We start from the raw sequence: 27199 nt of genomic DNA, 5'->3' as shown, positions 1-27199 counted from the left end.
ACTTTTGTAATTAGGAAGTAGAAACTTCTAGCATGTCTCAAGATTGGAATAAATTAGGGGAAAATCATTATACTATTACAGATGTTGTGGAAATAGGTACACCTACTTGTCTTTCATTTCTTGAATGTGAACTCTGCCCCTTTTTCATTAACTAAATCAAAGGCTATCTGGGCATCATTGCAGCTTACGCTAATGAGGGTGTGGCAGCTTCTTAGAGATGGGTACTTTGTGTCATCTATATCTCAACCACAAAGAGTACTTTAAACAAGATTTTGACTGACATGATCTATAAATGCCACCCAAAACTCTAAGCTATGATAGGGTGTCTCACTTTATCATGTGAGTTCTTTGGCATCTTCCTCTTAAGAATGTTCATCATGTTTTGCTAAAAATGGGTTGGGGTGGTCAGGTACAGTCCAAACTGAACTGGGACTCGGAAACCTCAACGGTGAGTCACAGGTTCCCCTCAAAGGGGAACCTCAAGGGGTGGGTAACTTTGGTCAAAGAACACAACCTTTCAGGACCTCATTGTACTCCGTGTCAGGACACATTGTTAGACATCATGTCGTGAAGCTTCTGCCAATGCAGAAACTCTGAGATTCTTTAATTACCTCTACTGAAGAGTCATGTCGTAGAAGTTCATCTCTGGCTCCCAAATATTATTTTTGTAACTTTATTTATTTTTTTAAAGATTTTATTTATTTATTTGACAGAGAGAGACAGCCAGTGAGAGAGGGAACACAAGTAGGGGGAGTGGGAGAGGAAGAAGCAGGCTCCCAGAGGAGAAGCCTGATGTGGGGCTCGATCCCAGTTCGCTGGGATCACGCCCTGAGCCGAAGGCGGACGCTTAACGACTGTGGCACCCAGGCGCCCCTATTTTTGTAACTTTAGTCAAAGAATCTAAAGATTTAGGTCATGCTATGGATTGTATAAGTTTTACTAGGAAAGAATCACTTAAGACAGAACAGTTATTAGCTGTGAGAGACCTGTATTTTATCAGGTTGATACCATAAAAAAAATAGCCACTTATCAATTTAACTCTCAGATAAAACAATGTGATTCTACCATGTAGAACAGAAATTTGTGTCTTATTTTATTGTCAGGCAAATCTCTAGGAGTAGAGACTAATGGGAACACCACCACCACCAACAACAACAAACAAAACCACTTTATCTGATTTTGTTTTTCACTTGCGCTAAACAGAATACCCTAGATAACATTAAATACCTGGGTTTAGTGCTGCTTGTCACAGAAACACTGATATCCCAATTGGGCCAATGCTGTCTCCTTTCCATGTTTCTTTTATATTGTTTATTACATTACAGTATCTTTTCTCACTTACCGGCTTTCCTCCTTCTTTCAACACATAACACCAAAGGTCACATGGAAGCAAATCCCACCTCCATTATTTTTGTTGTTGCCGATATAAGGGCTAAGGAATTATAATATATACTTTAATCCATGTAGGCAAATTAATATTTTTGCCTTCAGATTCCTGCAGACTTCATGTTGGGCTAAAAAAAAAAATGTCATATCCCAAGAGATATCTAGTATTATTACCATAACATGACCCATAATTTTACTACAGTCTTCTCAAGAATATCTACCTATAGAGTTGCTGGATAAAAATCCTGCTCTAAAAAATACTTCATGGCTCTTAGAGTCTATGATGTTTCCCCTTTTTCAAAGATATTTCTCTTTTTAAGAGAACTTCTCAATCCTGAGTACATAGTCTTCTGACTCCTTGCTGGTCCCTAAGTATCCAGGCAGGAGTTCCTTACAAAGTAATGAAACCATTGTTTGAACTGCCGGGCATTCTTTCCCTTTCCCAAGCGGAGCACTATTGGAATATTTCACACACAGGGAGCATCTCTGACGAGAGGGTTTGTGGAAGGAGTGACTGGAATGAAACCTTCAGATATTACCTGCATGAGAAGTATTTGCCTTTCCTTTCTACATGGAAAATTATGCAGCTTACAAACTAAAATGCCACTACTCGATATACCTTCAATTATAAACAAAAGTGGTATAATTAGGCTTGTACTTGGCATCTCTAACATACCTCTATGAGGATACCAATGGCTTTACTCAATTATTTTTACAAGTATTATTCAGGAAAGAACTGCTTATTAATAAGTTAGTCCTAGGTGTGCAAGTGACTTCAAAAACTGACTTCAAAAAGGTAAGTCACAAAAATGAAAAATAGCCTTGTTTGGTAGCTACTACTTTAAATCACCCAGTATGTAAAAGAATAAGGTGTAGTCTAATATAAGCACATATAATGACTTAGGTTCCAATATCTTGTATAACATCATCACATTCTCTCTAGGAGAAAGTACTGACAAAGAAAAATAGGTCCAGAAAAATTTCAGCAATTTGTCAAAAGTTAGATGGCTACAGAATATTGTCTATCCTTTTATTCTCCCTAGAATGGGTACATCATTACAAGTCGGAACTCCCACACAAACGACAGCACCTGTCACATAATATTTCATCAATGAAAATTTTTAAATAATGAAAGGGTTTCATTTCTAATTTACCTTTCTTACCAAGTCACTTCATCGTATTTCCCACCTATATGCTAATAGGCCACTTTAATGTAGTTAGTGAGCTTGACGGTTTAAAATTGAGACAACCATGGAGCTGGATCTTGGGGATTTGGTCTGTCATTGCATTCCCATTTTACTGTCTTACACTAACAAAGCACTTTACAGTTAACGAAGTCATTTCACACACATGACAGAAGTCCTAAAGGATAAATAGAAGTATCCTTGTTTTACAAATAAAGAAACTTTTCAGGGCATAAATGATTCATAAATATACCATAAGGGGTACAGTTATAATTTGAACCCAATAGTACATGTCCAAAACTTTATCCACTGTTCCAGAATTGACTCCCTCCCTTAACTGGGCCAATGCTGTATCCTACTCGTGCTTCTTTTACAGTATCTATAATACTGTATAGTATTATACAGTATCTTTTTACACTTCTCTGCTTTCCTCCTTCTTGGAATGTGGGAGCCCCTTCTGGGCAGATACTCCGTTAATCTTCATCACATTCTTGGAGAATAAGTAGCACAGGTGCATACGTTTTAGTTTCTGAGGAGATTTATATTGCCAGAAAAAGTCTTATTCATGTTACTTCAGCTAATGCAATTTATGGTGAGGACATCCAAAGGAAAAAAAGAAGATGGGAAACCCTCTCATCAAACTAGGCCACAGAGAGCATAGCACACTCAGGGTATCAAACATCTCTCTGGGTTATTTCTCCTCCCTCAACTGCACATGCCTCTAATTCCCTTTTTCATGTACTCCACCATTACGGCAACTGGTTCAACCCTCTCCATTCTGTGTGATGTCTTTTAGCCAGGCTCTCAGGCCAAACCACACCTCAGCAGGATGCATGACCTACATAGGCTCCAAAAAGGAGACTTTTATAGGCAAGGAATTTCTGCAATTATACAGAAACCCATAACTATTCTTCACAGTTTAATTGAGGTTCATGCAGTTAGGCTACTAACTGCAATTTAGAAAGATGATGTCCTTTCACGTTTCTTCCAAAACACCTATTCACAGGTATTTCCTGGAAAGTGAGGAGCCTCCTGACGGGGCTCATAATTTTGTAGGGCTTGAGAATAAAAATCACAGTTCGTTCAGGAACACCTGCCCATAAAGGGACAGGATTTGGAAAGTGTGGCTATTGGAACCCTCATCAGTAGAGCCAGCTGAGCAGAAAACAGAAATACCAGAAGTGCACCACCCCTATCAGGCACAATATAAACTCTAGTAGATAAGAACCCTAGGATCTAACATTGCAACTTCCCCAAACTAAAAAAAGAGAGAGAGAGAGAGAGAGAGAGACATTTACACTTATACTCACAGATTCATAGGGCAACAATGGATCATTGCTATCCTTCAATTGAGTTGGGTTCTGTAGAGAGTACAAGAACAAATAAAATAAATTCAAAACACTCTCTTTATCCCTTTAAACTGAGGACTAACCGGGTTGATGGGGCTTCAAGTCTTTAAAAATGAATGACTAGTACTTTTATATGATAGGGTGTGCTGTGAACATACCCTCTAAAGCACAGAAGTAAACTCTTCTTTCACTCTTCTTCCTCTTTATAAATATACTGAGCATTTACTGTGCCTAACACTTTCACACTTTTTATTCGTTTTAGATCAGAACCTGAATCAAAGAGAGGCTAGGAGATTTATCCAAGATCACACAGCTGGTAAACAAAGTCAAGACTCAGCTCAATTCTTCTACGTCCAATGTGTCTAAACCACATTGCGTTTTATGAAGCTAAATTATAATTTAGGGCTGCATATCCACTTAGAGATATAAATTATTTGACTTAGACACAGACTTAATACCAGCTTAATTGCTACCTTAACAATAATCTTCATCTGGGGCACTGATAACCCTGAGAAACATGATCACTTCAGAGGGTACAAGTACACAGATCGTTTTAAATGAACCATTTACTATATCTTCAGCTTCCATGTATATATTCTTTCCTTAAGTCAATCTTATGAACATGCACCTGAACCTGAGGTATCAAGCCAGTCTCTCCCAAATCTCCCTTTAAAAAAAGTCACACCTCTCACACATGGCAAATATTACATGTTGCCCTGCAGTGGACTGTAAAAGTATCTGGCGCACTGAACCAAGGGATAATTCAAAGTATCTATATCAGTATTGAGAAAGAATTGACTCTAAAACTCATAAAGTGTCCTGTTCAAGTCATATGATTTTCAATTATTTATTTTCAACAATATTAAAAAAGGACTCAATAGAATTGTCAGCATATAGGTCATTTTAAAAATCATTTTTAATGATAGATGAAACATTATTAAACATTCTCAAGAATGCAAAATACTACAAAAATGTTTCTCTTCATGGCAATGTTAGTGTTTAAAAGTATCTGCAGGATCACTTATAAGAATATGAAATCCAAAGAGTTTATTTTGGAAATATAAAGAAAAGATACAAGTCAAATTTTGTTCTCTTAAATGTTATGCCTGTGTTCCATTTCTTAAAATTTTTTTAAACACTAAATGCCTCTGGCAGATTCATTATTAACAATAAATTCCAAATGGTCCCTCAGCAAAAATAAAATACCTATTTTGTCCTACTTTTAGATCAGAACAAGACTTTCACTTATAACATGTATCTCCACGTATTTTTCCCATAACTAAACAATTTGAAACAAAATAAGCTTCATAATCATTGATGTTATATATTCATCTAAAGTCTGTACATGTAGTAGAACTGATTTTATGAAGACCAAGCAGTTGGATAGGAGGCAGGAGAAGAACAGTACTAAATTACAAATATTATTTTGTCTTCCTTTTTTTTAATCCCCACTTTTTCTGAAAGGTCTACATCTCACCCAACTATTTACAAAGTAAATACAGATTATAAACAAAGCCAACTTCTGGATTTCAAACGAAGTTTATATATTTCATTTTTCTTAAGCAGATAGTTTTGTGGCAAAGATCAAGTCTAATAAGACTTGAATCATCCCATAGAGCCATCACATGGCCCTGTAGAAGGCAGTCCCCTCTAGCTATTTTATCAGTGCCAATGTATTTGCAAGGAGTAGAGTTCGATTCACTGCTACCCAACTGGTTTTCTAATCTGTCATCTATCCATTTGTACAAAACCATAATTTAGTCACACTGACACTAAAATCCAATGGTACAAATGCATGATATACGATTTTAGTCATTCCTTCAGATGCTGCTAATCAAATATTCTTATGTGCGTTTATCATACTTATAATTAGATTAATGCTTTACAGATAAGGTAAAAAGTTGAAAAGAAATCTCAGAAAATTACCATTTAAGGTACATGAGAAGTCTAAGAAATCATTTAAATTTGGAGAGAGAAAATTCCCCACAAGGTTGAAGTGTGCCTGAGTGAACGTGAATAGCAGCTCTCTCACTTCAAGGCTGCTCCAAGTTCAACGCTTAATCAAGAGCAGGGATAGTGAGTGATCACATGCATATCATGAACCAAAAGAAAAGGATACCAAAGCCACTGTAAAACAATTTCTTTCAAAGAATTATGTGGATTATGTCATACATCTATGTATCTGTATATATTTTTCTTTTTATATCTTCTACATTTTCTAATAATGCCACACTCGATTTTTGCAAGACTTAATATCTTTATCATTTTTATAGCGATTGTCCATTCGTTTCTACAACAAATATTTACTGCATGCCTCAGACACTGGGCATTCTGATAGAGGAGAGAGGAAGAACATGCTCCCCAAAGTCCCAACTTTCTTGGAACATGTATAGTAATGGGACAGGTACAGATAATAGAGAAGTAAATGGATAGCTTTTCAAAATAACATCAGACACTGAAAAATGCTAGGAAGACTCCTACAGAGGAAGATGTAACAATGATGGATTTGACAACCATCGACAAAGGGTGGTCATGGATGCTGACTGAGCTTCAGGGTCAGGGAGTCAGGGATGTCTCACTGAGAAGGGGACTGAGCCAGTGTTTTGAAAATCAGAAGTTTGAGCTTTCCTGACAGTGACTCGGTGACCTGAGACAAGGGAGCCCTTGGGTCCTGGAAGAACAGAGAGCAGCAGGAACAGAAATAAGGGATAGAGTTGGGAGATGGGCAGAGCCAAATCAGATAGAGCCTCTTTGCTATGGAGGGGTCTAAATTCCATTCTAAGGCTTCCAGGAAATTGCCCTGAGAGTTTTAAGCAAGGGAGTGATCTAATCCAATTTGTGCTTTAAAAAGACCGCCTTGGCTATTATATCATTTTTATTTGGTCCTTGCAAAAAATCCATGATGTAGCCCCGTAAGATATTTTACTATATCAGATTTAAATAAGGACTTTGTATTTGGTAACTTTGTCAATCTTAAGAGAGTTGGGGATAACTAGTTAGGAAAGAACCTTAATGAGAAAAGATTTGGTACTGTTAAGGAACATATATAAAAGCTATACATTACACTCCACAGTAAACATGTTTGTACAATAGTTTTCAATGGAAGTGCAATTCATTAGTTAAAAATAAACAAGCTTCTATGCAAGCAAGAAAGCTTTTCCAACCTTCCTTTAAAAGCCAACACAAATGGAATAACATGATTATCTATGTAGAAAGTTGAAAAGAACTGACAAAAAAACTCCTGGAACTAATAAGCAATTACAACAAAGTTGCAGGATACAAGATTAATATACAAAAAACAAATGCTTTTCAATATACCAGCAATGAACAAATGGAACTTGAAATTTAAAACACAGTATCATTTAAATATCCCAAAATTAAAATTTTAGGTATAAATCTAACAAAATATATACAAGGTGTACAGAAAAAATCTACCAAATCTCAATGAAAGAAATGAAAGAAGAATTAGAGAGATATTCCATCTGTGAGAGAGAAGAGAGTGCAGGAGAGGGAGAAAATAGAGACCAGTGGGAAGCTGAAAATAAGGAAGAAGAAACTCTTGACAGTGGGCTCACGTGCCAAGCTCACCAACCTTCTGGCATCCTTCAAGGCAGTGCTTCCAGTTAAGTTAACCTCCCACTGGAGGACAGTGCCTGACAGTCTAATGTCAGAGTTTAGTCTGCAGCACTAACTAGTCAGTTCTCTGTTATCCTAATATCCCAAAAACTTCAATGGAAGACAACTACTAGAGTGATACATAAGACAACCTTCACAGTGTATGATGTCCCTACGTATTCACTCATGTGGAACTTCACCATGATAATCATTGAGCACAAAAAAATCACTACCAAATGGCATATTATAACTTCTTTTTGGTTAAAAAAAAAATTACAATTTGTGTATGTATGTGTTTTGGGGAAAAGAAGAAGAAAAAAAAAAGGGCTGAAAGAATTTTTCCAAATATTACCAGTAATAATCTCCAAGTAGTAGGATTTAGTGTGATTTTTACTTTTCCTTATGCCTTCCAGAATCATCTAATTTTCTAACAGCAAAAAAATACCTAACCCCCAAAAGGCATTATTTATTATGAAACAAAACATCCTTTGCAATCAAATAAAACCATCTTCTATTAAATACTGAACTTTTTTTCCAAGTCTAGATATTTTGCTAATGTCTAATAAAAGTACATGTGAGGGAGAAAGTGAATTAAGAGGAAATACGATGTCCCACTGGCAAATTTCTAATCTGTATTTTTCCCTTTTCTGGACACAGGTGGATTCTAAATCCCCATCACACCCCCACTTCCTCTTACACACCCCTCACACCTGCAGATTTGCTCTGCACCTTCTACCCCATCCCAACCTCTCTCTAGTCTCTCCCTGGTTTTACTCTGCTCCCCGACTCACTGGAGTTCACAATAGTACCTTATCCCCTCTCTGAATCTCCAGTCTGCCATGGTAACAATCCCCAACTAAAGGAGAGCCCTCACATTCCTCCTCTTTCTGCTCCTAGGCTGCCAAGTTCTATTAGAAAAGGCACAAAACAGGTGGGCTGCACATCATATTCTTGCTTCATCTCAACTAGTCTTCAAACTCTTCAAAGCTATGGACTAATAGTTGGCTTCCTCTGTTTCTAACTTTCTGTGCTCAAGTGTTCCCTAAATCAAGAATTCTAGGTGGGCCCACTGCTCCTGATTTAAGGCATTAGTTGGCATCCTGTCACTTTCCCTCACCCTTCCCCATTCTTGCTCACTCCAACTCCACCAAATGTTGGTATAATTTTCCTTCAATTATACCTCAAAATGATTTTCTCTCTTTATTCTTCTATTTCAAAGGAAGAAATAATCTACCTCATTAGCAAGTCTCTTTTACTCACAGTTTTAATCCAGTCATTCCTATTCTCTTTTAATTACCATTGTAACTGTTCCTTGATTTCTTCCTCCTACTCCCCCTCTCTTTCTCCTTTTCCTCCTATCATTCTTTCTCCACAAACCCCTTTTCCTCCCCCTTTAAATTGTATATTTGGTCATGATTTTCCAACATGAAAAAAATGTGTCTTGATCTAATTAACTCCTCAAATTGCATCTTACCTCTGCATTTCTTTTATCTCCTAACTTGAAAACGTAATCTATGATTGCTATTCCACTTTTTCAATAATTCATCCCTTGACTCCTGTAATTTGGCTTATGCCACTAGAAAAAGTTAGCAATGACTGCTTGCTTTAAGATCCCATGACCTTCTCATTTCCCATTCACCTTGACCTTGCTATGCACATAAATCATTAAATATTCCCTCTTTGTCTAACCTCTTATCACTGCACTCCACTCATTCTGCTTCCTTTCTTGCTACTTTTCTAACTACTTATCCAATCTCTCCTTTCTGAAGTCAGCTTCCTCACCAACCCACTACAATCACCACAATCACTGCCACTTTCTAGCATTCTGACATTGACCAAATGTGCTGTGCACCCACAACCCTGGTCCCTTGATCTCTCTCTGTCCTTAGTCTCTCAGAGCCCTCTGCTTTTAGACTTCTTCCTTCTGTACAATGCACAAATATAAGCATCTCCCATAAGATTTCATTCCCTGCCTACTTCATTTACTTTAAACCATTTAATGTAATATCCTCATTTCCTTTAACTTTAAATAACACTCATCTTGGAAAATTCTACTTTTTTAGCTTTGATATCTATCCCCAATTTTAGAATCACATTGAAAGTAAATAAAACAAACATCAGTAATCCTCTCACTGCAGTGACACTCTACTGATGAATTTTCTGTTTCTATGACTAGCACTTCAATTGTCCCTGAAAGTCAAGCTTACACCACCAGAGCCATCTGACCCTTCCTCCCCTGGCACCCACGGTCCATAAGCCCTATCAGTCCTTTGGGAACATCTCTGTCCTCTCTCCTTTCCACTGCCACTTCAGCGTAGTTAGAACAGTTGATGTTCTAACTATGTCCTACCCAAGCAACTGCTAATTCCTAAGTGTCTCAACTTCCAGTCTTTTCCTTTAAAATCTACCTGTGTTTCAATGCCATGTTTTATGCACACCACTTTTGTCACTCCCAGTCTCTTATGCAATAAAGTCCAAACTCCTGAATCTGGTATATAAAGCACTTCATGATCTGTTTCCAAACTGACATTCCAAACCTTGTTTCCCATGTCTCCTTAATACTTCCTCTACCTTCTAGCTAATAATATTATTGATCATTTCTAGAATGTCCTTTACACCTATGCTCATGTTTTACTCTGGCTGAAATTTTCTTTTTCATCAGTTCCTCTTATCAAAGCAACTTCATCCTTAAAAGCAGAACCCTTTTCATCCCTACTCTCCTACAAGGCCTTACCAAAATTCACTTTGATCACTTGAGTGGTCTGCTGCATCCTCCCACTGAGCCCATGGATGTCTCTGTTAAAGCATGCATCCTAACCTGCCTTGCTGTAATTATGTGTTTTTCTTCACTAAAAGTTTAAAACGTTTGGAGGGCAAAAATTCTATTATTTATTTTGTATTACCCATGTTTATTCCATAGTATGAACAAAATGTATATTTAAGAAATGAATTACTAAAAGACCATTGTCAATGGTTTTATGACACTGCTTCCTTTAATTATGCAAATTTTTGTTAATGTTGTGCCTTCTATAACAGGTGGTGCTGGAAGTAAACAGCGAATTTATCGTTGAGGTAATGTATAATAAAACTATTTTCTTGATTTAAAATTGAAAGAAAAATGGAATTTTGTAATGCATCGTATATCAAATATCAGAATATTTGAAATCATAATCATCTAGATAAAAGGTAAGAGAAAGAACTTCTGCCAAACTGAAATAGCAATGGTAAACCCATACTCCCAAATACACATGTTTACAGGCGTGGTTTATGACAGCTCAGTGTCATAGTAACGCCTACTTTTCAAACTCTATTAGTAGTTTATCCATACATTTCCCAACTTAAAGCCAAACAGAAGAAGCACAGTAACACATTAGGATGGGAAGAGGATCTTTAGACATTTACATCATCAAGAAAGACAACTGATGGTCAATCAATGAGGGAAAGATATAAAAGTAAAAAAATATGTAATCATAACTAAGTAGAACAACAGAGAATTTGGTGCCATTTAGAGTGGGGTTCAGGAAATAAAGCTACTGTCCTCCATCTCTGGGAGGGCTTTATTTTATTACAGTGGTTAAACTTTCATTATGATTGTCTCAAATCACTGAAGAAAATAAAATTACTTTTCTAATGTCTGTTGACAAAATACCGAATATGTGGTACGTTTCAGGAAGTCGTATCAAAATGGGAGGAAAACGTACATGCTTTGGTTCTTGAAAGGATAAGCTCCATTCACAAGGAACATTTCCTTCCCACAAAGTGCTAATTAAATGAAGCCCTAGCTTAAACAAACCTACAATCATCTGTGTCTCAAATAAGTACATTAGGAGTTACTAAAAAATTTATACATATATTTACACATATAAATATATGCATTTATTTACACATGTATACAAACGTTTATGCATGTGGTAACATTAAACTCTTGAATACTATAAAATTGTTAGACGTCCTCCAACAAAAGCAACATAAGACTACAAAGAGAAAAACATATAGCAAGCAGAAATACAAATGGACAACATTGAGAAGCCAAGAGTTGTCCATGGGATTATCACAAGTACCATCAATTCAGTTAAAATATTCTTCTAATCCTACAATAATATATTTGGGTGCTTAGACAAAGTGATGTCCTTACCAACAGAAAAGAAAAATCCTTTCCCTCTTTTAGGTGAACATACTCACCAGCACAACTTTCCTTTTGCACAGGATGTACTCAATGGAACACTAGTAGTCTTTTAAACTCTAGAGACCAGAAAGCCTGATCAGAGTTCAAGGAGTGAGGCAGGCAAGGTCTCCACATGTTGAGGACAGATTGAAAAAAGAAAAATCATAACATATCATCCAGTATAAGACATTGTGAGCACCACACATAGCTAATGAAATTTGTTTCACTAGAATCAGATAGTTAGAAGTGAGATGATTCCAAAAGAAGTAGGTAGGCACATGATCAGGCTATACCTATGTAGAGTCATAAATTGGTAAACTCCTTCTTTGTTTCTCAAACTCAATACCATTGCTTCTTCTGGGTGCACCTTATAATGTTGAATAAATGTCCTTCCTAAGTAAAACTGTACTAACACTGTACAAAACGTGAACTATTTTTGCATAAGGTGAAAGAATTAGACATTGAAAATGGCACTACAAAATGGCAGACCGTCAGAAGACAAAAGCGGGAGTGGATCAAGTTTGCTGCTGCCTGTAGAGAAGGAGAGGACAACTCCAAGAGGAATCCGATTGCCAGAGTAAGTGATGAAATAAACAGGAGCATGCTGTGCTGATAACAAATGATTTTGCAGAGCAGGAAAGCCCTCAGATGTTTTGGAGATCTGCAGCCTTCACTACTGCATAGTGATTTAGGAAGATGGGTGACGTGTAGTCATCTGCTCATGCTGGTGAGGCACTGTTTTGAATATCACCTTTGGAGAGTTGATACAGAGCAGAGAGTCTTTGAGTGATCCTAAAAGAGAGACCTGGATCTCCAGCACAACGGGGCTTTATCTATTCGTGTTTTGCTTATCTGTCTTATCTACATGTTTTAGGAAATGTATGCATGTAGTAATAATCTTCTGACTATCCCTCCCCCAAATCAAAGGTTTACAGTATGAATTAATTCTCTCCAAGAAAGGAAAGTGTTAAAAGTTCCCACTAGATTCCTATATCCAGAAATCAGGAGAAACTTAAAAAGTATACCAAATAATGGTAATTAATAAGGAAGGAAATTTAAGGGAAGAAAGTGTAGTAAATTAACCTGTGAAGAACGGGATCCACTTTAGCAGTATCACTAATTAGCTCTTTCAGGCATCTCGGCCTTGCCCACTAGTGAAATCAGTAGAGTGATCAACCAGAATTCTCCTGAAAGCTTTACATTTATACGTTGTTTAAATGTACATATAAAGTTTTACATATATATACAGTAAGCAGTGATTTGACAAATACAACCTTAGCTCAAGAAGAGATTATATATTCTCTGGGAATTTTTCCAGAATTTGGGAAATTTTTGGAACGCTTTAAATAATTATTGTTTCCTTCTGACTCACAGTTATGACTTTAGGTTACTTCACTCTCACCGTATGGCATATTCTTTTCTTTTTATTGCATTTGGAGGATTTCCTAGATTTTCATCTACACAAATAAGATCTCTGGGTTAGAGTGGTGCTAATCCATGTTGTATTTCCAGTTGCCTTTATTTAGTTGTGGATATTTGGGTCATAAATCTTAGTATTGCTGAATGTTCTCATCTTCAGTATACAGGTGAGATTTAAAAATTTAAACTATCTTTGTTTAAATTTATGAGCAATATATATAAAACTATTAAAACAAAACCTATATGGCAGAATATGTGCCATAAAATCTATTTGGCAGGTGAACGAATGACATGGTAGGTTTCAATTCAAAAAATTATCTCTAAACAATGTGTTTCTCTTCTGGTTTTCTTGAGTTATCTATAATTTTGATTAAATCTCCAACTAAAGTCTAGTCAAGGTACATATCAATATGACAAAACCTTTTAAGAAATACTAAAGATGGTGATTTCTTCTGTCAAACTCTTTATATGCAAAGAAAATCAGAGAACTGAAAAATGTATTGTTAACAATAACAAATCTAGCATCAAGCGTGTATGTGCCTTATGCCAGGCATTGGGGTGGGGTGTATATATGTTACTTCATACAATCTCCACAACAAACCTAGGATGTAGGTGGGATTATCCCATTATACACTGATACTTGGCAAAGTTAAGTGAGCTTTCCAAGGTCACACAGGTGTAAATCATGGTGCCCGGTTTCAACCCAAAGCCCATCTGGCTACAAAGCTATTCCCTTCTCATTTTATTATACTCTGCAGTTCATAATCTACTTTCAATAAGATCACAGTCCTAGCCATTTTCTTTATAGATTCGATCAGACTGTGAAGCGAACCAGAAGATTACATACCGCATCTCTGGCGTAGGAATTGATCGACCACCTTACGGAGTGTTCACCATTAATCCTCGAACTGGGGAAATTAACATCACTTCAGTGGTAGACAGAGAGATAACTCCACTTTTCTTGGTAAGTCACAACAGTGTGTTTTAAATTATGCATTTTATTATTCTTCCCCTTTTAAAACACTGTAAAGCTGAAACCAAATAAAGGGATTGAAGAGATGAAAAGAGTATGAAAACATAAGTTTATAGTTCAAGAGTGTCTGGCATGTTGCATTGGTTTGCCATCAAATGTCTTGATAATGTTTAAATTAATACACTGTAATATAGTCTGAATTCACTAAGTAAATTGTTTCCCTGCATATTTCCTGAAATATTTTTTTGACTATGTTACTTAATTTCCTTTGATGGAAAACGACAGTTTTTCCCCCAACTCTCCACAGATCTATTGCCGGGCTCTGAATTCACGGGGTGAAGATTTAGAAAGACCTCTTGAGCTTAGGGTCAAGGTTATGGACATAAATGATAACCCTCCAGTTTTTACACAAAACGTGTACACAGCCAGCATTGAAGAAAACAGTGATGCAAGTAAGTAGATGACACTCCCTCTCTGCGTTATACCACAAAGATTTCTCTTGGCCAAAAGCTGTAGGAAATTGACACACAGGTAATTTAAAGATCAGAAAAGTCAAACTTGTATTTTGAATAAACCCCACAAATTCTAGCTTAAAACTGACCTAGAAAAAAAAAAAAACATGTCTAAGATGCTAAATATCCTCTTGTTTGTGGAGAATTCTTATACATGTGATTTAGTAGGAGCTTTAGCGCCTTCCTTAAAGGTTGTTACTGACTCATGATTAACTTAATCAAAATGAATAAACTAAAGAAGAAACCATGCATGTGGAAAAGGGCTTTGTGCTGGTCTATTCCTCAAGTTCTGGGCTGAAGCACACCAGAGATTGATGGAAGGTCATTTCCAACAGTATCCAACAGGTTGATCCCAGAGAGTAATTACCGGTTCTTCACAGTCTACACAGCAAGCTACATTACATTCTCTCATTTTTTTCACTTTTTCCATCCTGCTTAATTCCATCTCCAGCTCCAATACTTTTTTCCACCTCCTTCTATTGGTTCTCCTAAACATCTTTCCTTTTCTATGCTTGTCCTATGTCGCTATTTTCCTCTGTTCTCCGTTGAGGACCGCCTAAGATGCTTGTTCTTTGTCCCTATGAATAATTAAGAACTTTTTCTATTCCTGTGGACAGATCTTCATTTGAATAGTTATATGTTTTTGACTAATCAATTAAGTGCTATCATCCTCCAAGGCAACCAACAGTAATTCTCTACTTTCTGGATGAACAAAAATAAAGAAAATAGGTGCTCAATAAATAATCTTAACATTGAATTTAATCAAGCTACAATCTTTCTTACTTAGCATTTTAAAATAATGTCACACGACCACAGCAAAAACAAATTGATAAAATCCGCTTTTCAGCTTTATGATCAAGGCTATGGAACTTCTCATTCATTAATGATTACTTTCGTTTGCTTCTAATTTACCATTTAATCACGTAAAGAGTGCAAGTACTTTATAAACTGTAAAGGATTTATAAACTGTAAAGGATATTAACCACCATTATTTTTGCAGTCAAGGGTGTAGCTGAAAGTTATGATACTATATTCTCATGGGAACTAAAACAAAAGAAAATTCCGGGGAAGGCCAACCACTCTTTCCTCCTATGCCTGATGATTTGCTGAACTGATTCTAACAGAGCCCCAAACATTCTCCACCTCCATCTTCATTCCTAGACACACTGGTTGTAAAGTTAAGTGCCACAGATGCAGATGAAGACAATCATCTGAATTCTAAAATAGCCTATAAGATCATCTCTCAGGAGCCAGCAGGTGCACCAATGTTCATCCTGAACAGGCACACTGGAGAAGTCTGCACGATGTCCAGTTTCCTTGACAGAGAGGTAAAGCCTTCTATGAATGAATGATAAGAAATAAAGAATTCCATTTTCAAAAAACAAAGATAAAATGACCTAAGTATGCCCTTCCTCCTATAAAGGAGGGAAGGATATTCCAACCATGACTTTTCAATGAAAACTATAAGAAGAAAAAATTAAAGTCTTACATAAAATTATAAAAAGGAAATTGGAAGAACAACATCAGAATGTGTTGGATTTCATTCAAAAGGAGATCTAAGTCTTACAATTCTTTTTCATCTTAAGCAACACAGTATGTATAACCTCCTCGTGAGGGGCTCAGATCGAGACGGAGCTGCAGATGGACTGTCTTCTGAGTGCGACTGTAGAATCAAGGTTTTAGATGTCAACGATAATTTCCCCACCTTGGAGAAATCTTCTGTAAGTTGTTACTCTTATAATCCTTTTTCCCGAAGTGTCAGTAATTGATTGCTTTCCTGCTAGTTTGTGAGCTTGATTCTGTTATATGTATGGATGGACTCAGCTTTGCTGTGTAAACCTTGGAACTTCTTACGTATACTAATAATAGACCTCATATAATCAATAATATTGTACTAACTTTGTGTGGTAACTAGACCTACTATGGTGATCATTTCAAACTGTATATAAACATCAAATTACTACATTGTACATCAAACTAAAATGATAGTGTATTTCAATTGTATTTCATTAAAAAATAATAATATACCTTACTAGTGCATGTTTACCTCTGAGTCACTATTCTCTGCAACTCGCATCTGTGAAAGCAGCAGACCATCCCCTCCATATGCTCTACTTATAGAAATGTGGGATTTTATTAATATAAATCTAGGAATCATGTAACATTATTGATCTATCTTTATGGGCCTGATAATTTGCTGAATTAATTCTACAAGAGTCCCAGACATTCTCAATTTACACCTTCATCTTTAGGCATAAGGAAGCATAAATTTGAAAATAGCAAGGCCAAATCTGGCTCACCACCTATTTTGGTTAAAAAAAAATGTTTTATTGGACCACAACTTGACTCATTCCTTTATATGTTGTCTGTGGGTGCTTTGATCCTATAGCAGCAGAGATAACTAGTTCCAACATGAACTTTCTGGCTCACAAAGCCTAAAATATTACCATCTGACCCTTCATAGTAAAAGGAGGAAGTAACTTAAGGAAAATTAAAAATAAGCAAGAAAAATGGAACAAGCTTGACCTTGACTTCACATACACCACAAAAAAATCAGTTTTATTATCTTATAATCATTTTATTCTTATATTTCTGATTAGAATGTATGGCATTTAATAATGGTGCAAAAATTATTGACAGAGTTTGTTGTTAGTATCTTAAATGACAGTTGTGTATTAGTAAATATCTTTCCTCTTTTGAAACTTTGCTGATTATAAAATTGATCTACGTCATTTCAGTATTCAGCAAGTATTGAAGAGAACTGTCTAAATTCAGAACTGATACGATTACAAGCAATTGATCTCGATGAAGAAGGCACCGATAATTGGCTGGCAAAATTTTTAATTCTCTCCGGAAATGATGGGAATTGGTTTGATATCCAAACAGACCCACAAACCAATGAGGGCATTTTGAAAGTCGTCAAGGTACAGTATGGGATCTGCAATACTTCTAAAGTTTTAAAATACTCTTACAGACAGAATATACCTCCAAAAAACACTCCATAACCTTCAATACTATGTATGTGGACAAGTGCCGTGAGTTAGCTCACTATGTCAATCTGAGACTTGCAGCTCAGCAACACGCTCCTTACTACCAAGAGCAGTAAGAAATAAGGAGGGTGTTTTGTTCTCACAGAGCCCAATATCTAGTTGAGAAGACAAGGCATGCACTCCTGAATTAGATAACAAGTTAAAAACAAAGAAGTCGTATAAATGTTATAACGTTAAACCTAATTAATAGCCAAATGGGTGAAATATAAAATAATTACTAAGAGGTAAGATCTTTCTGAGCTGGATTTGTCTGAAAAGGTTTTGTGCAGAGAATACAGCTTAAGCAAGACCTTACAACTGAGATTGCTAATATGAGAACTGAAATGAGCAAACTCACTGAGGGGAGGAAAGGTAAACCATGCCCAGGGTACTGCGAGCAATTCTTTGAGGCTGCAGCAGAGTGTTCATGGAAGGAAACAAAGATGTAAGAACAAAGATGTTGAGTTAGAGTTGCTCTCATTTGACTTTCCTATAAATTAATTTTTCTTAAACTACTTTATGATTTTACCTTTTGGACAGGAATAAAATCTAAAAATACAAATTAGAAACAAGTAAACCTGCAAACCAGTGAGATGCAAATGAACTTTAATGTAATAAGGGAAATTAATGTTTTTCTCAAACAAAATTACTACTAACAACGTTAACAGAACGTACAGTTATGAAAATATATACTAATAGACAAATGCACACATTTAATTTGGTACAAAGTGTGAACTGCAATGATTCCATTCTGTTACTACTTTTCTTTATCCCAATTACTATAAACCAGGAAGCCATTTGGCCTTCATCTAATGCAAACATATCATTTCCTTTTTTTCTTTTTTTTTTTTATTTTTTTTATTATATTATGTTAGTCACCATACAGTACATCCCCGGTTTCCGATGTAAAGTTCGATGATTCATTAGTTGCGTATAACACCCAGTGCACCATGCAATACGTGCCCTCCTTACTACCCATCACCAGCCTATCCCATTCCCCCACCCCTCTCCCCTCTGAAGCCCTCAGTTTGTTTCTCATAGTCGATAGTCTCTCATGCTTCATTCCCCCTTCTGATCACCCCCCCTTCTTTATCCCTTCCTTCCCCTACTGATCTTCCCAGTTCATATCATTTCTATATACAGTCTTTCTCCATTCTTTTTGCAATTGTCTGGAGCAATTGAAGTATTACTTTTTTTACTACAAAACACAATCACCAGCACTGAAATCATGCACTGTATTAATTTATGAAGTGGTCACCAAAATTATGGAAAATATCTATGTATACCTTCTGAGATTGTCATTTAAATGAACACACAAAATTTCAAAATTCCTGAAGAGAACACAAGGACTCTAAGAATGTACTAGAGCCATCCTGTTTGAGAAATATTGCTTTAGGCCATAGGTCAGCAAACTGTAGCCCAAAGGCCAAATATGAATTGCCACCCTTTTGCACATTATATTATATTGAAACACAGCCATACTCATTCATTGTTTTCTATGGCCATTTCTATCCTCCAACAGCTGAATTGAATGTTTAAGACAAAAAAATGCGTATGACCTCCGAAGCCTAAAATATTTACTATCTGCTCTCACCCAAACAATTTTACTAATCCCTACTTCTAGACCAAGAAAACTTGGGGATATTAAAAAAAAAAATAGCAGTCACATTATGAGTTCTACTCCGGAAAGATTAAAGTTAAGAAACTAATTATATATTAATCAAGTCCTGAGGTGCTACCTGATCTAAGGCAACAGCAGTAAAAATGGAAATGAGGGAACAAGAATAGAAGCCATTGCTGAATTAACATAGATAAGGAAGAGATGAGAAATCACCTACCATCCTATCATATTCTGAATATTTAGTCAAGTTTGTTGCCAGCGATCAGAATTTGTTCAACCTTGCATCTCAGTTAACAACCAAGATCTAGACATGTCATATAATTCTTACCCATCTTCTTACCATCTTCATCATTGACTTAGATTGTTGTAACAGGTAACTGTTCTCGTGGTTGTTTTCACTGCTCTTCGCCCAATCCTGACCTCTGCACACAAGCACAAAACTCTTGATAAAAGGTCCCACTTGCAAAGGATGTAAGACAGGCTCTGTGCCTTTCCTCTGCTTTTTATCTTCCCTCTTGGAGGGAAGATTAGCCCCAACCAATTTCCTGTCACTATATTCTGTGAATGTCTATAATTGGCACAATGTTATATACATATTAATATATTTTTCACCACATCTATTCAAAAGGGAAAGAACTCTTCTGACAAACAAAAACCACATTCGTGTGTATGCACAAAAGAGCCCCAAGAGATTTCTCTACCAGAAGAGAGGATCTCAGATCTTTCATTTATTTAAGAACAACATGGAATTCTAGAAAATGAAAACTGAGTTATAGAAGAGTGGTTTCTTCCAATCGAAATTCTATCTTTGAGTACAACATTCATAGTCGCCTCTGTGCGAGGCATCGTGTGGATCAGGGAGGAGAACAGATGTACAAAAGAATCAAAATCCCAAACCTGAAGGGTTTGAGCTGAAATCTAAGAAAATCATGTGGAGCTGGCCCCAAATAAGGTCGCAATTGAATTCCTGTGACTACTTCCATCTTATTAGCTCTTCTGAAGAAATCAACTAAAATATACTGAGAAAATATTTATGATGCCATAGAATTTCCTTGAGAAGCAGAGATTTACCTCACGGTCTTGCTGATGGCACTGTTATCTTGACTTCTGTTGTTGGTAAATGTGATGCAAGGGATGCTTACATTAGCTTCTAGAACACTTCTAAACAGACTTTGTCCAGGACTCCCTTTTTCACAACTGCTTTTTCACTCACTGTACAAGAGGGAACTCTCTTCCAACCAAAACTCCATTTTTTAGTACGCAATTCACAGTCAGCTCTGTGCTGAATTGTTGGTGGTGACTTTTCATGTCACCACATCAATCATTCTGGATCAAAAGGTTCCATTCACCTTTTATCCAAAGAACCCATTTCAAAGGTGGCTTTTCTCTGGGAAAGGTATTCACTTATTTGAATGTGCCCTGTGAAGAAATCTTGTCCACCAGACCCAGCACAATGAAATTATAGTTTGGGGCTGCATTTAATAATCATGAATTTTCCTTTAGAAGTTGTTTGCATCATTTTTTTTTAAATTACATGTTCATATACATCACATATATTGGCTCCTTTATTCCGCTGATTTCAAGAGATTCTCAGATGTGGATTCTACAAAGAAAACCTGGGTCCTATTTATTCATTCCCCAGTTGCAAACCCCTTTTTATTTCATGTAAGTTTATTGTTTATGTTTCTCATTTGGAAGGAGATGATTTTTGACTTCAGTGTTTTTACATAAGAAGTTTAAAACTCCAGGATTTGAGTCCAACTGAAGTCACAGGCCTAAATGACCTACATACCTGATTATGCCGAGAGATAAAGGGAGTAACCTGTCTGAAATATCTGATGCAGTGATTAGTAAAGTTTTATCCACTAAAAATTTGAATTACATAGCTCCTGGAATTCACTCTCAATGTGTTGCTTTCTTATCATGGGTACTTATTCTATCAAAAGAGAGTTCTTTTGCTGTTTTGGAATTTTTTACTTTCTATCATTTCAGATGCTGGATTATGAACAAATGCCTAATATTCATCTTGGTATCGGAGTGAAAAACCAAGCTGAATTTCACCACTCAGTTGCCTCTCGATTCCAAATGCACTCAATCCCTGTGAGAATTCAGGTGGTTAATGTGAAAGAAGGACCCACATTTCAACCAAATTCTATGACCTTCAGTATACGAGAAGGAATAAGAGGGAATTCCTTATTGAATTACGCACTTGGCACATACACGGCTACAGATTTGGACACAGGAAATCCTGCCACAAATGTCAGGTACCACAAATACTGCATTCATGTCAAAGTGATAAAATGTGGTTCTGTCCAGCGTTAGCTCACACAGAACGTGCTAGACTATGTGGGTTGAAGTCCTTTTTGAGTTTTGCTTTGCTTCTCTTGTTCATTTGCTTGTTTTAGAACACTCTTGTGGCACTGACATTTTTCCAAGATTTTAATAGTATTTTAGAGGCAATATGGCTTCCAACTGGTTAGAAAGGTAATTGTGTCCAGGGAGAAACAAAAGGTCAAAGGGCTTCCTAAGAGACTCTGCGTCTCTCTAATCTTATGTGGCCAGTTTTTACCACCCCTGCCCCAGGCTGATTAAGCCTATTGTAAACTATGAGACATCATAAAAGATGAATCACTGCTTGTTTCCTTAAAACTTGTGTTACCTAATGACTTGGGGGCTAATCTCAAAAGGAAGAGAAAAGATAATAGAAGAAGCCGAAACACAGGTGTTTCAAAAATCTGATGAGTACAAAGAAAGTCAGAAGTGGAGAAATAGAAAGATAGGCATTCGAGGCACTAGGTACACAGATTATACATGAATTACATTATGTTACAAGATACTCTAGAAAACGACTCTAGTGAAATATGTAAGTATTCTCTGTGTCCTTTCCTTATCTTTCTTCTTTTCCTCCTCCTAATATTTTAGGAGTAAAGAGTCTATTGACATGTAAATTACTTTGATATTAACAGTTCTGATTACTTAATAGACAAATTGACAGACAACAAAAATTATGAAGTCTCTCAGTATGGGATAAAGGAAAAGGATGTGTCAGATACACGCCTTAGATGCTTGAAATTGTGCCTGGTACAGAGGCCAGATCTTCACTAAGGTCAAGCACTTTGAATCCATTATATTATGATATGATATGATATGATATGATATGATATGATATGATATTGATGTAATACCACAACCCCTAACAGGCCAACAGCGAGGTACCCTAAAACTAATATGCCTTAAAATCTAGGAAAAACAAAGTACATCACATGTAAAAATGAGTAAAGGATATTCCCTCAGTAGATACTGCTATAATAAATAAACCTGAAAGAGACTCACACATTTTACTAAGGATTATAGTAAGAGCTAGAAGAGTGTGAATCATGAAATTTTAAAACTCTGTTGTGAACCTGTGTATTAATAAGTTCAACACTAAAATTTTATTGATATATATACATTTTACAAACCAAGGCAATTATCACCATAAAGCGTACAAACACCATATTTATGTTTAACACAATGTATATGACTTAAAATTATTAACTTTCATATGAGCAAATGATGAATTTCATTATTTAAAAACAGGTATATCATAGGACATGATGCAGGCAGCTGGTTAAAAGTAGATTCACGGACTGGTGAGATACAATTTTCTAGGGAATTTGATAAGAACTCAAAATATATTACCAACGGGATATACACAGCAGAGATCCTCGCTATAGACGGTAAGAAAATTTCTTCTCAATATTTTAATAAAATTATTATTCCATTAAATATAAATGTAATTCTCATATTGCTATGAGATTGACTCTAATAAAATACATCATTTAGTGTGTCTGTCTGCAAGACTTATAGAGAGTTCTAAATATCTTACATTAAGAACTGAACTCAGTACACTCACAACCATAATTTACATTTAAATCATAATTTATTTTACCTACTTCCAAAAAAGAAATGTACGTGACTTACAGCATAAACCATAAAAGTTTAAGTCTAAAAGTAGAATTCAGTTTCTGCTTATGGCCTCATTTCTTGAGATGTTTAATCCAACTTTCAGAGTATGTTAGGAATGTTTATGTAAAGTGAGTGCTACAAAACGTATACAAAGTTCATTTGTGGGAGGACCTTTGGGAAAGGCAGTGTCCCAAAGAGTATAGTTATTTTAAGGGTTTTTTAAAAGATTTTTTTTTTATTTATGAGAGAAAGATTGTGCATGTGTGTGCAAGCGAGGGGGGGCGGCGAGGGGGGGGCAGAGGGAGAGGGACAAGCAGACTCCGTACTGAGCTTGGAGTCCGAGGTGGGGCTCCATATCAGGACCCTGAGATCATGACCCGAGCGGAAACCAAGAGTCAGATGCTTAACCAACTGAGCCACCCAGGTGTCCCAAGAGTATGGTTATTGTAGAACCACTAAAACTGAGCTACAATGAGAGGCCGGTGTAAGTGCAGCTTAAGTGGTCATGTTGTCAAAAGTAAGATGTTAAATCACAAGATTATTCCAAGTATAAGAGCCAAATTAAAAGTCATAAGTGCAGATACATCGAACTTTTAACTGAGCTGCTTCTCATGTGGGAAAATCTATTAAGTGTTCTTCCTGGTGACTGCAACAGGAATTTATGTATCGGTAGTTAATCATTCTCTGAACAGTGCCTAGGAAACCAGCTACTACAGAACAAAACAGAAAAAGGTCAATAATCAGGACAGAAGAGAGAAAACAGATGTTCCACATATATACCTAATAGAAGATAGATACTATAGGTCTGTATTATCAATATCTGAGCTTTACAGTGGCCAAAGAAAAAGATAAAGGGGAAGTATAAGACTTGAAAAGAAACCATGATAATACCCAAGTAATTATGGTCCATATGTTCTGGTCTTCATCCTATGAGTGTAACTTTTAACACCTGGGTCTGTTATCGAAATATTATAGTCTATTATCAGTATTCTAGAAAACCTATTCCTATAATGGATTCTGACCATGTTGATCAGGGCCTATGTTTGCATGTTGGTCATATGTGAATACCTTCAAAAACTAGAATAAAAATTAGTCATCAAGTGAATAAAGAGGGAGGAAAAAAACTATCAAAATGTACAACAGAAAGCTAAAAACAAGGGTACCTTGTTTAGGTACCTAAGCAGAGTATCTGCACAGGCCCAAGCCAACCAGATGGAAAAGTGAACTAAAAGCCCAGATTCTTATTTCTTGGTCTGCTGCCCTTTCTAATAAACTATATTAACCCAAAAGTTGTGTCAAGTAGGTTAGGAAAAAAATTTAACAGATTTATGTTTGTTTTCAGAAGTGCCATTTCAATGAGAAATAGCATCTAAGAGATGGCATTAAAATAAACAGCAAAACAGAAAGAAAAAATACACAGACAATTATTGCATTTCAATCGTGGTTATTTTCCTACAAACACAGAACTCAATAAGCATTGTGAATGGAAGGCCACAAGCTGGACTGGGAATCTCGTTCACAGGGACAGGGTAGGAACAGAAAGCTGTGAGGCTTCTCTGAAGGACATTTACTTTTGCATCGTGGGATGTGTAGGAGTTGGCCAAATGAAATTGAGATGAAAAACATTTCGGAAAGAATGAATAGAATGCAGAAGAGTCCTGGGTTAGGAAGAAACTTGTTCCAAGAACTAAAAAGAAGCCAGCATGGCTGGCAGGTAGTGACTAAGGCAAAAGTGGCTTCGGGTCATTGAAATAAGCAGGAACCCATCAGGCCCCACCTCAAGGAGTCATTCATGCTATTCCTTTATGCTGTGGCATCATCGTGGAATATAAGAAAGAGTTTTCTCCCTCACACCATTAACCCCAACACCCATGATGCTCTGCTGTTTCAGATGGCTCTGGGAAAACGGCAACAGGAACCATATGTATCGAAGTTCCTGATGTCAATGATTACTGTCCAGTTGTTTTTGCTGAAAGTGATTACATATGCATTGCCTCTCCATCGATCCTTATCTCTGCAAGAGACGTTGGTGATCATTCTTATGGGTCTCCCTATACCTTCTGTGTTGTTGATCAACCACCAGGGACAGCTAACTCGTGGGATATCAGATCAATAAATGGTAAGTGGAATGCAAACTTGCTCATCTTTAAGACCAAAAGCAAAAACAATGACTAAATAATTAGGCAAGACATGTAATAATACTTTCTATCGCTGTTTCTGTGATTCTTGGCCATATTCATAATAAGTGAGAAAATCTTTCATATTCACACTTAGGATATTTAGAAAATTTTTAAACTGTTATAAAAGTAAAAATGTTTTATCAATACCGCAATTACGAATAGTAGTATGTAAATATCAGTTTATCTACCATTTTGTATATATGGGGTGCTACACCAATATTTGATCAGTTTGAAATAAACAGAACCCTTGACTAACTCACCATGTGTTACAATTCCCTATTTTAAATTATTTCAGGCAAATAAGTTTCTGAAACTCACATATCCCATAGACACATATACATATTTTCTACTCAGGTGCACATAAGAGCAATGAAATTCTTTTTAGAAAGAGTGATAAGTTCAGACTTTTTTTTATTTGAGAGAAAGGGACAGAGAGAGAGAGCAAGTGCATGAGCAGGGGGCAGAGGCAGAGGGAGAAGCTGACTCCCCACTGAGCAGGGAGCCCAATGTGGGACTTGAACCCAGAACCCTGGGATCATGACCTGAGCTGAAGGCAGATGCTTAACCGACTGAGCCACCCAGGTGCCCCAATTTCAGACTTTTTGTAAAGGTAAAAATTTAAGTCCAAATTGCTCAATATGGGAAGACAAGTTAGGCAAACAGTAGTACATATTATTAAGATGTAGTATATACAGCATTAAAATTAGAATTATGTGAAGCATTTAGATACAAAGAAACACATAAACCAAAGTATTTAAACAGTAAAGATGTCTGAGTAGTATGTGTGTTTGTGCTAACTGTTGCTATGTAAAAATGAATGCCTGAAAGTACTGAGAGTAAATTTCAGACAACATAACATTTTATATACTTAGATTCTACTTCCCGGAGATGTTAAACATATAATAGAAACTGAAATACTGTAAGAGGACCTCATTTGGGTTAAAATAGCTCTCTAATTTCATATGCATTTGAGGCAACAATAAAAGATTTTTAGGGAGTGATGGGATGGGGGTCAGACCTCAGAGCCCAGAGAGGAAATATTTCCCACCTTTCTGAAGCCACTAAGTTTCTCCATTCATAGGATGGAGAAACCCTAAAACAATGCCAGAAAAAAATGCCACCCTTAAGGACTTAGTCAAAAGAGGAAATTGTTTTCATAATAAAACTTTTTAGCTTTTTTCCACAAAACCATTTTAATATTTTAAAAAGTTAAGCACATTAAAACAGGCAAACAGTAGTACATATTATAACCATATAACCATATAACTATAACCATATTATAATTAAGACAACTTTGAATTCACCCTTCCTATAAAGCCCAATAATATGCCATTCTTAAATAACAACTGCTAACCACATTTTCCTCATTAAGATCCTAGGTACTATGAGTAAAAACATTAAAAAAAAAAAAAGGTTCAATGTGGAGGTTCGTAAAGGTATTCAAATTACATTATAGATTTGCCAATAAAAAATATAATTGCATTGGAGACAATTTTTCTAGAGTCCTATTTCGATGTTGGTGTTAAAGAACAGAATAAGCTTTCACCTAATGTGCTATGGCATTGCATGTTATTTAACTCTAGCCTTGTGCACGGATCATATTTCAGCAGACATAGCTGGTTTATCATGCAGCTAAATGAAATTAATAAAACATAATATTCACAATTATTGCATGTTATGGATTAATCAATTAACATTCATGATTTAGGTGTAAATTTAATCATCTCTAAGCCCTCCTTGGGTTAATAAATAAATTTCAACCTATGTTTTAAGCAAAGTTTCCATGCAAATCGATAAGCAATAGTAGCACAAAGAATT

At 36.2% G+C, this 27199-nt stretch overlaps 1 protein-coding gene and 1 long non-coding RNA gene across 2 annotated transcripts in view; one reads left to right on the top strand and one right to left on the bottom strand.

Annotated features, from left to right (window-relative positions):
* LOC130543932 (uncharacterized) overlaps positions 1–27199 on the bottom strand; it is a 200058-nt gene that overhangs the window by 92989 nt on the left and 79870 nt on the right. The window contains exon 3 of the long non-coding RNA XR_008959710.1: positions 3881–3931. This is a non-coding gene — a long non-coding RNA (uncharacterized LOC130543932). The remainder of the gene's footprint in view (positions 1–3880; positions 3932–27199) is intronic.
* The window catches only part of DSG4 (desmoglein 4), a 39360-nt gene that overhangs the window by 2594 nt on the left and 9567 nt on the right, over positions 1–27199 (top strand). Inside the window, exons 2-11 of the mRNA XM_044382906.3 lie at positions 10571–10606; positions 12145–12276; positions 13927–14082; positions 14399–14543; positions 15765–15931; positions 16190–16324; positions 17342–17527; positions 21246–21517; positions 22833–22972; positions 25093–25320. Coding sequence (XP_044238841.2) covers positions 10571–10606; positions 12145–12276; positions 13927–14082; positions 14399–14543; positions 15765–15931; positions 16190–16324; positions 17342–17527; positions 21246–21517; positions 22833–22972; positions 25093–25320 — 1597 coding nt within the window. The remainder of the gene's footprint in view (positions 1–10570; positions 10607–12144; positions 12277–13926; positions 14083–14398; positions 14544–15764; positions 15932–16189; positions 16325–17341; positions 17528–21245; positions 21518–22832; positions 22973–25092; positions 25321–27199) is intronic.

Source organism: Ursus arctos, unplaced genomic scaffold (genome assembly GCF_023065955.2).
Source record: "Ursus arctos isolate Adak ecotype North America unplaced genomic scaffold, UrsArc2.0 scaffold_17, whole genome shotgun sequence".
NCBI lineage: Eukaryota > Metazoa > Chordata > Mammalia > Carnivora > Ursidae > Ursus > Ursus arctos.
This window is presented reverse-complemented; position numbering and strand designations above follow the sequence as displayed.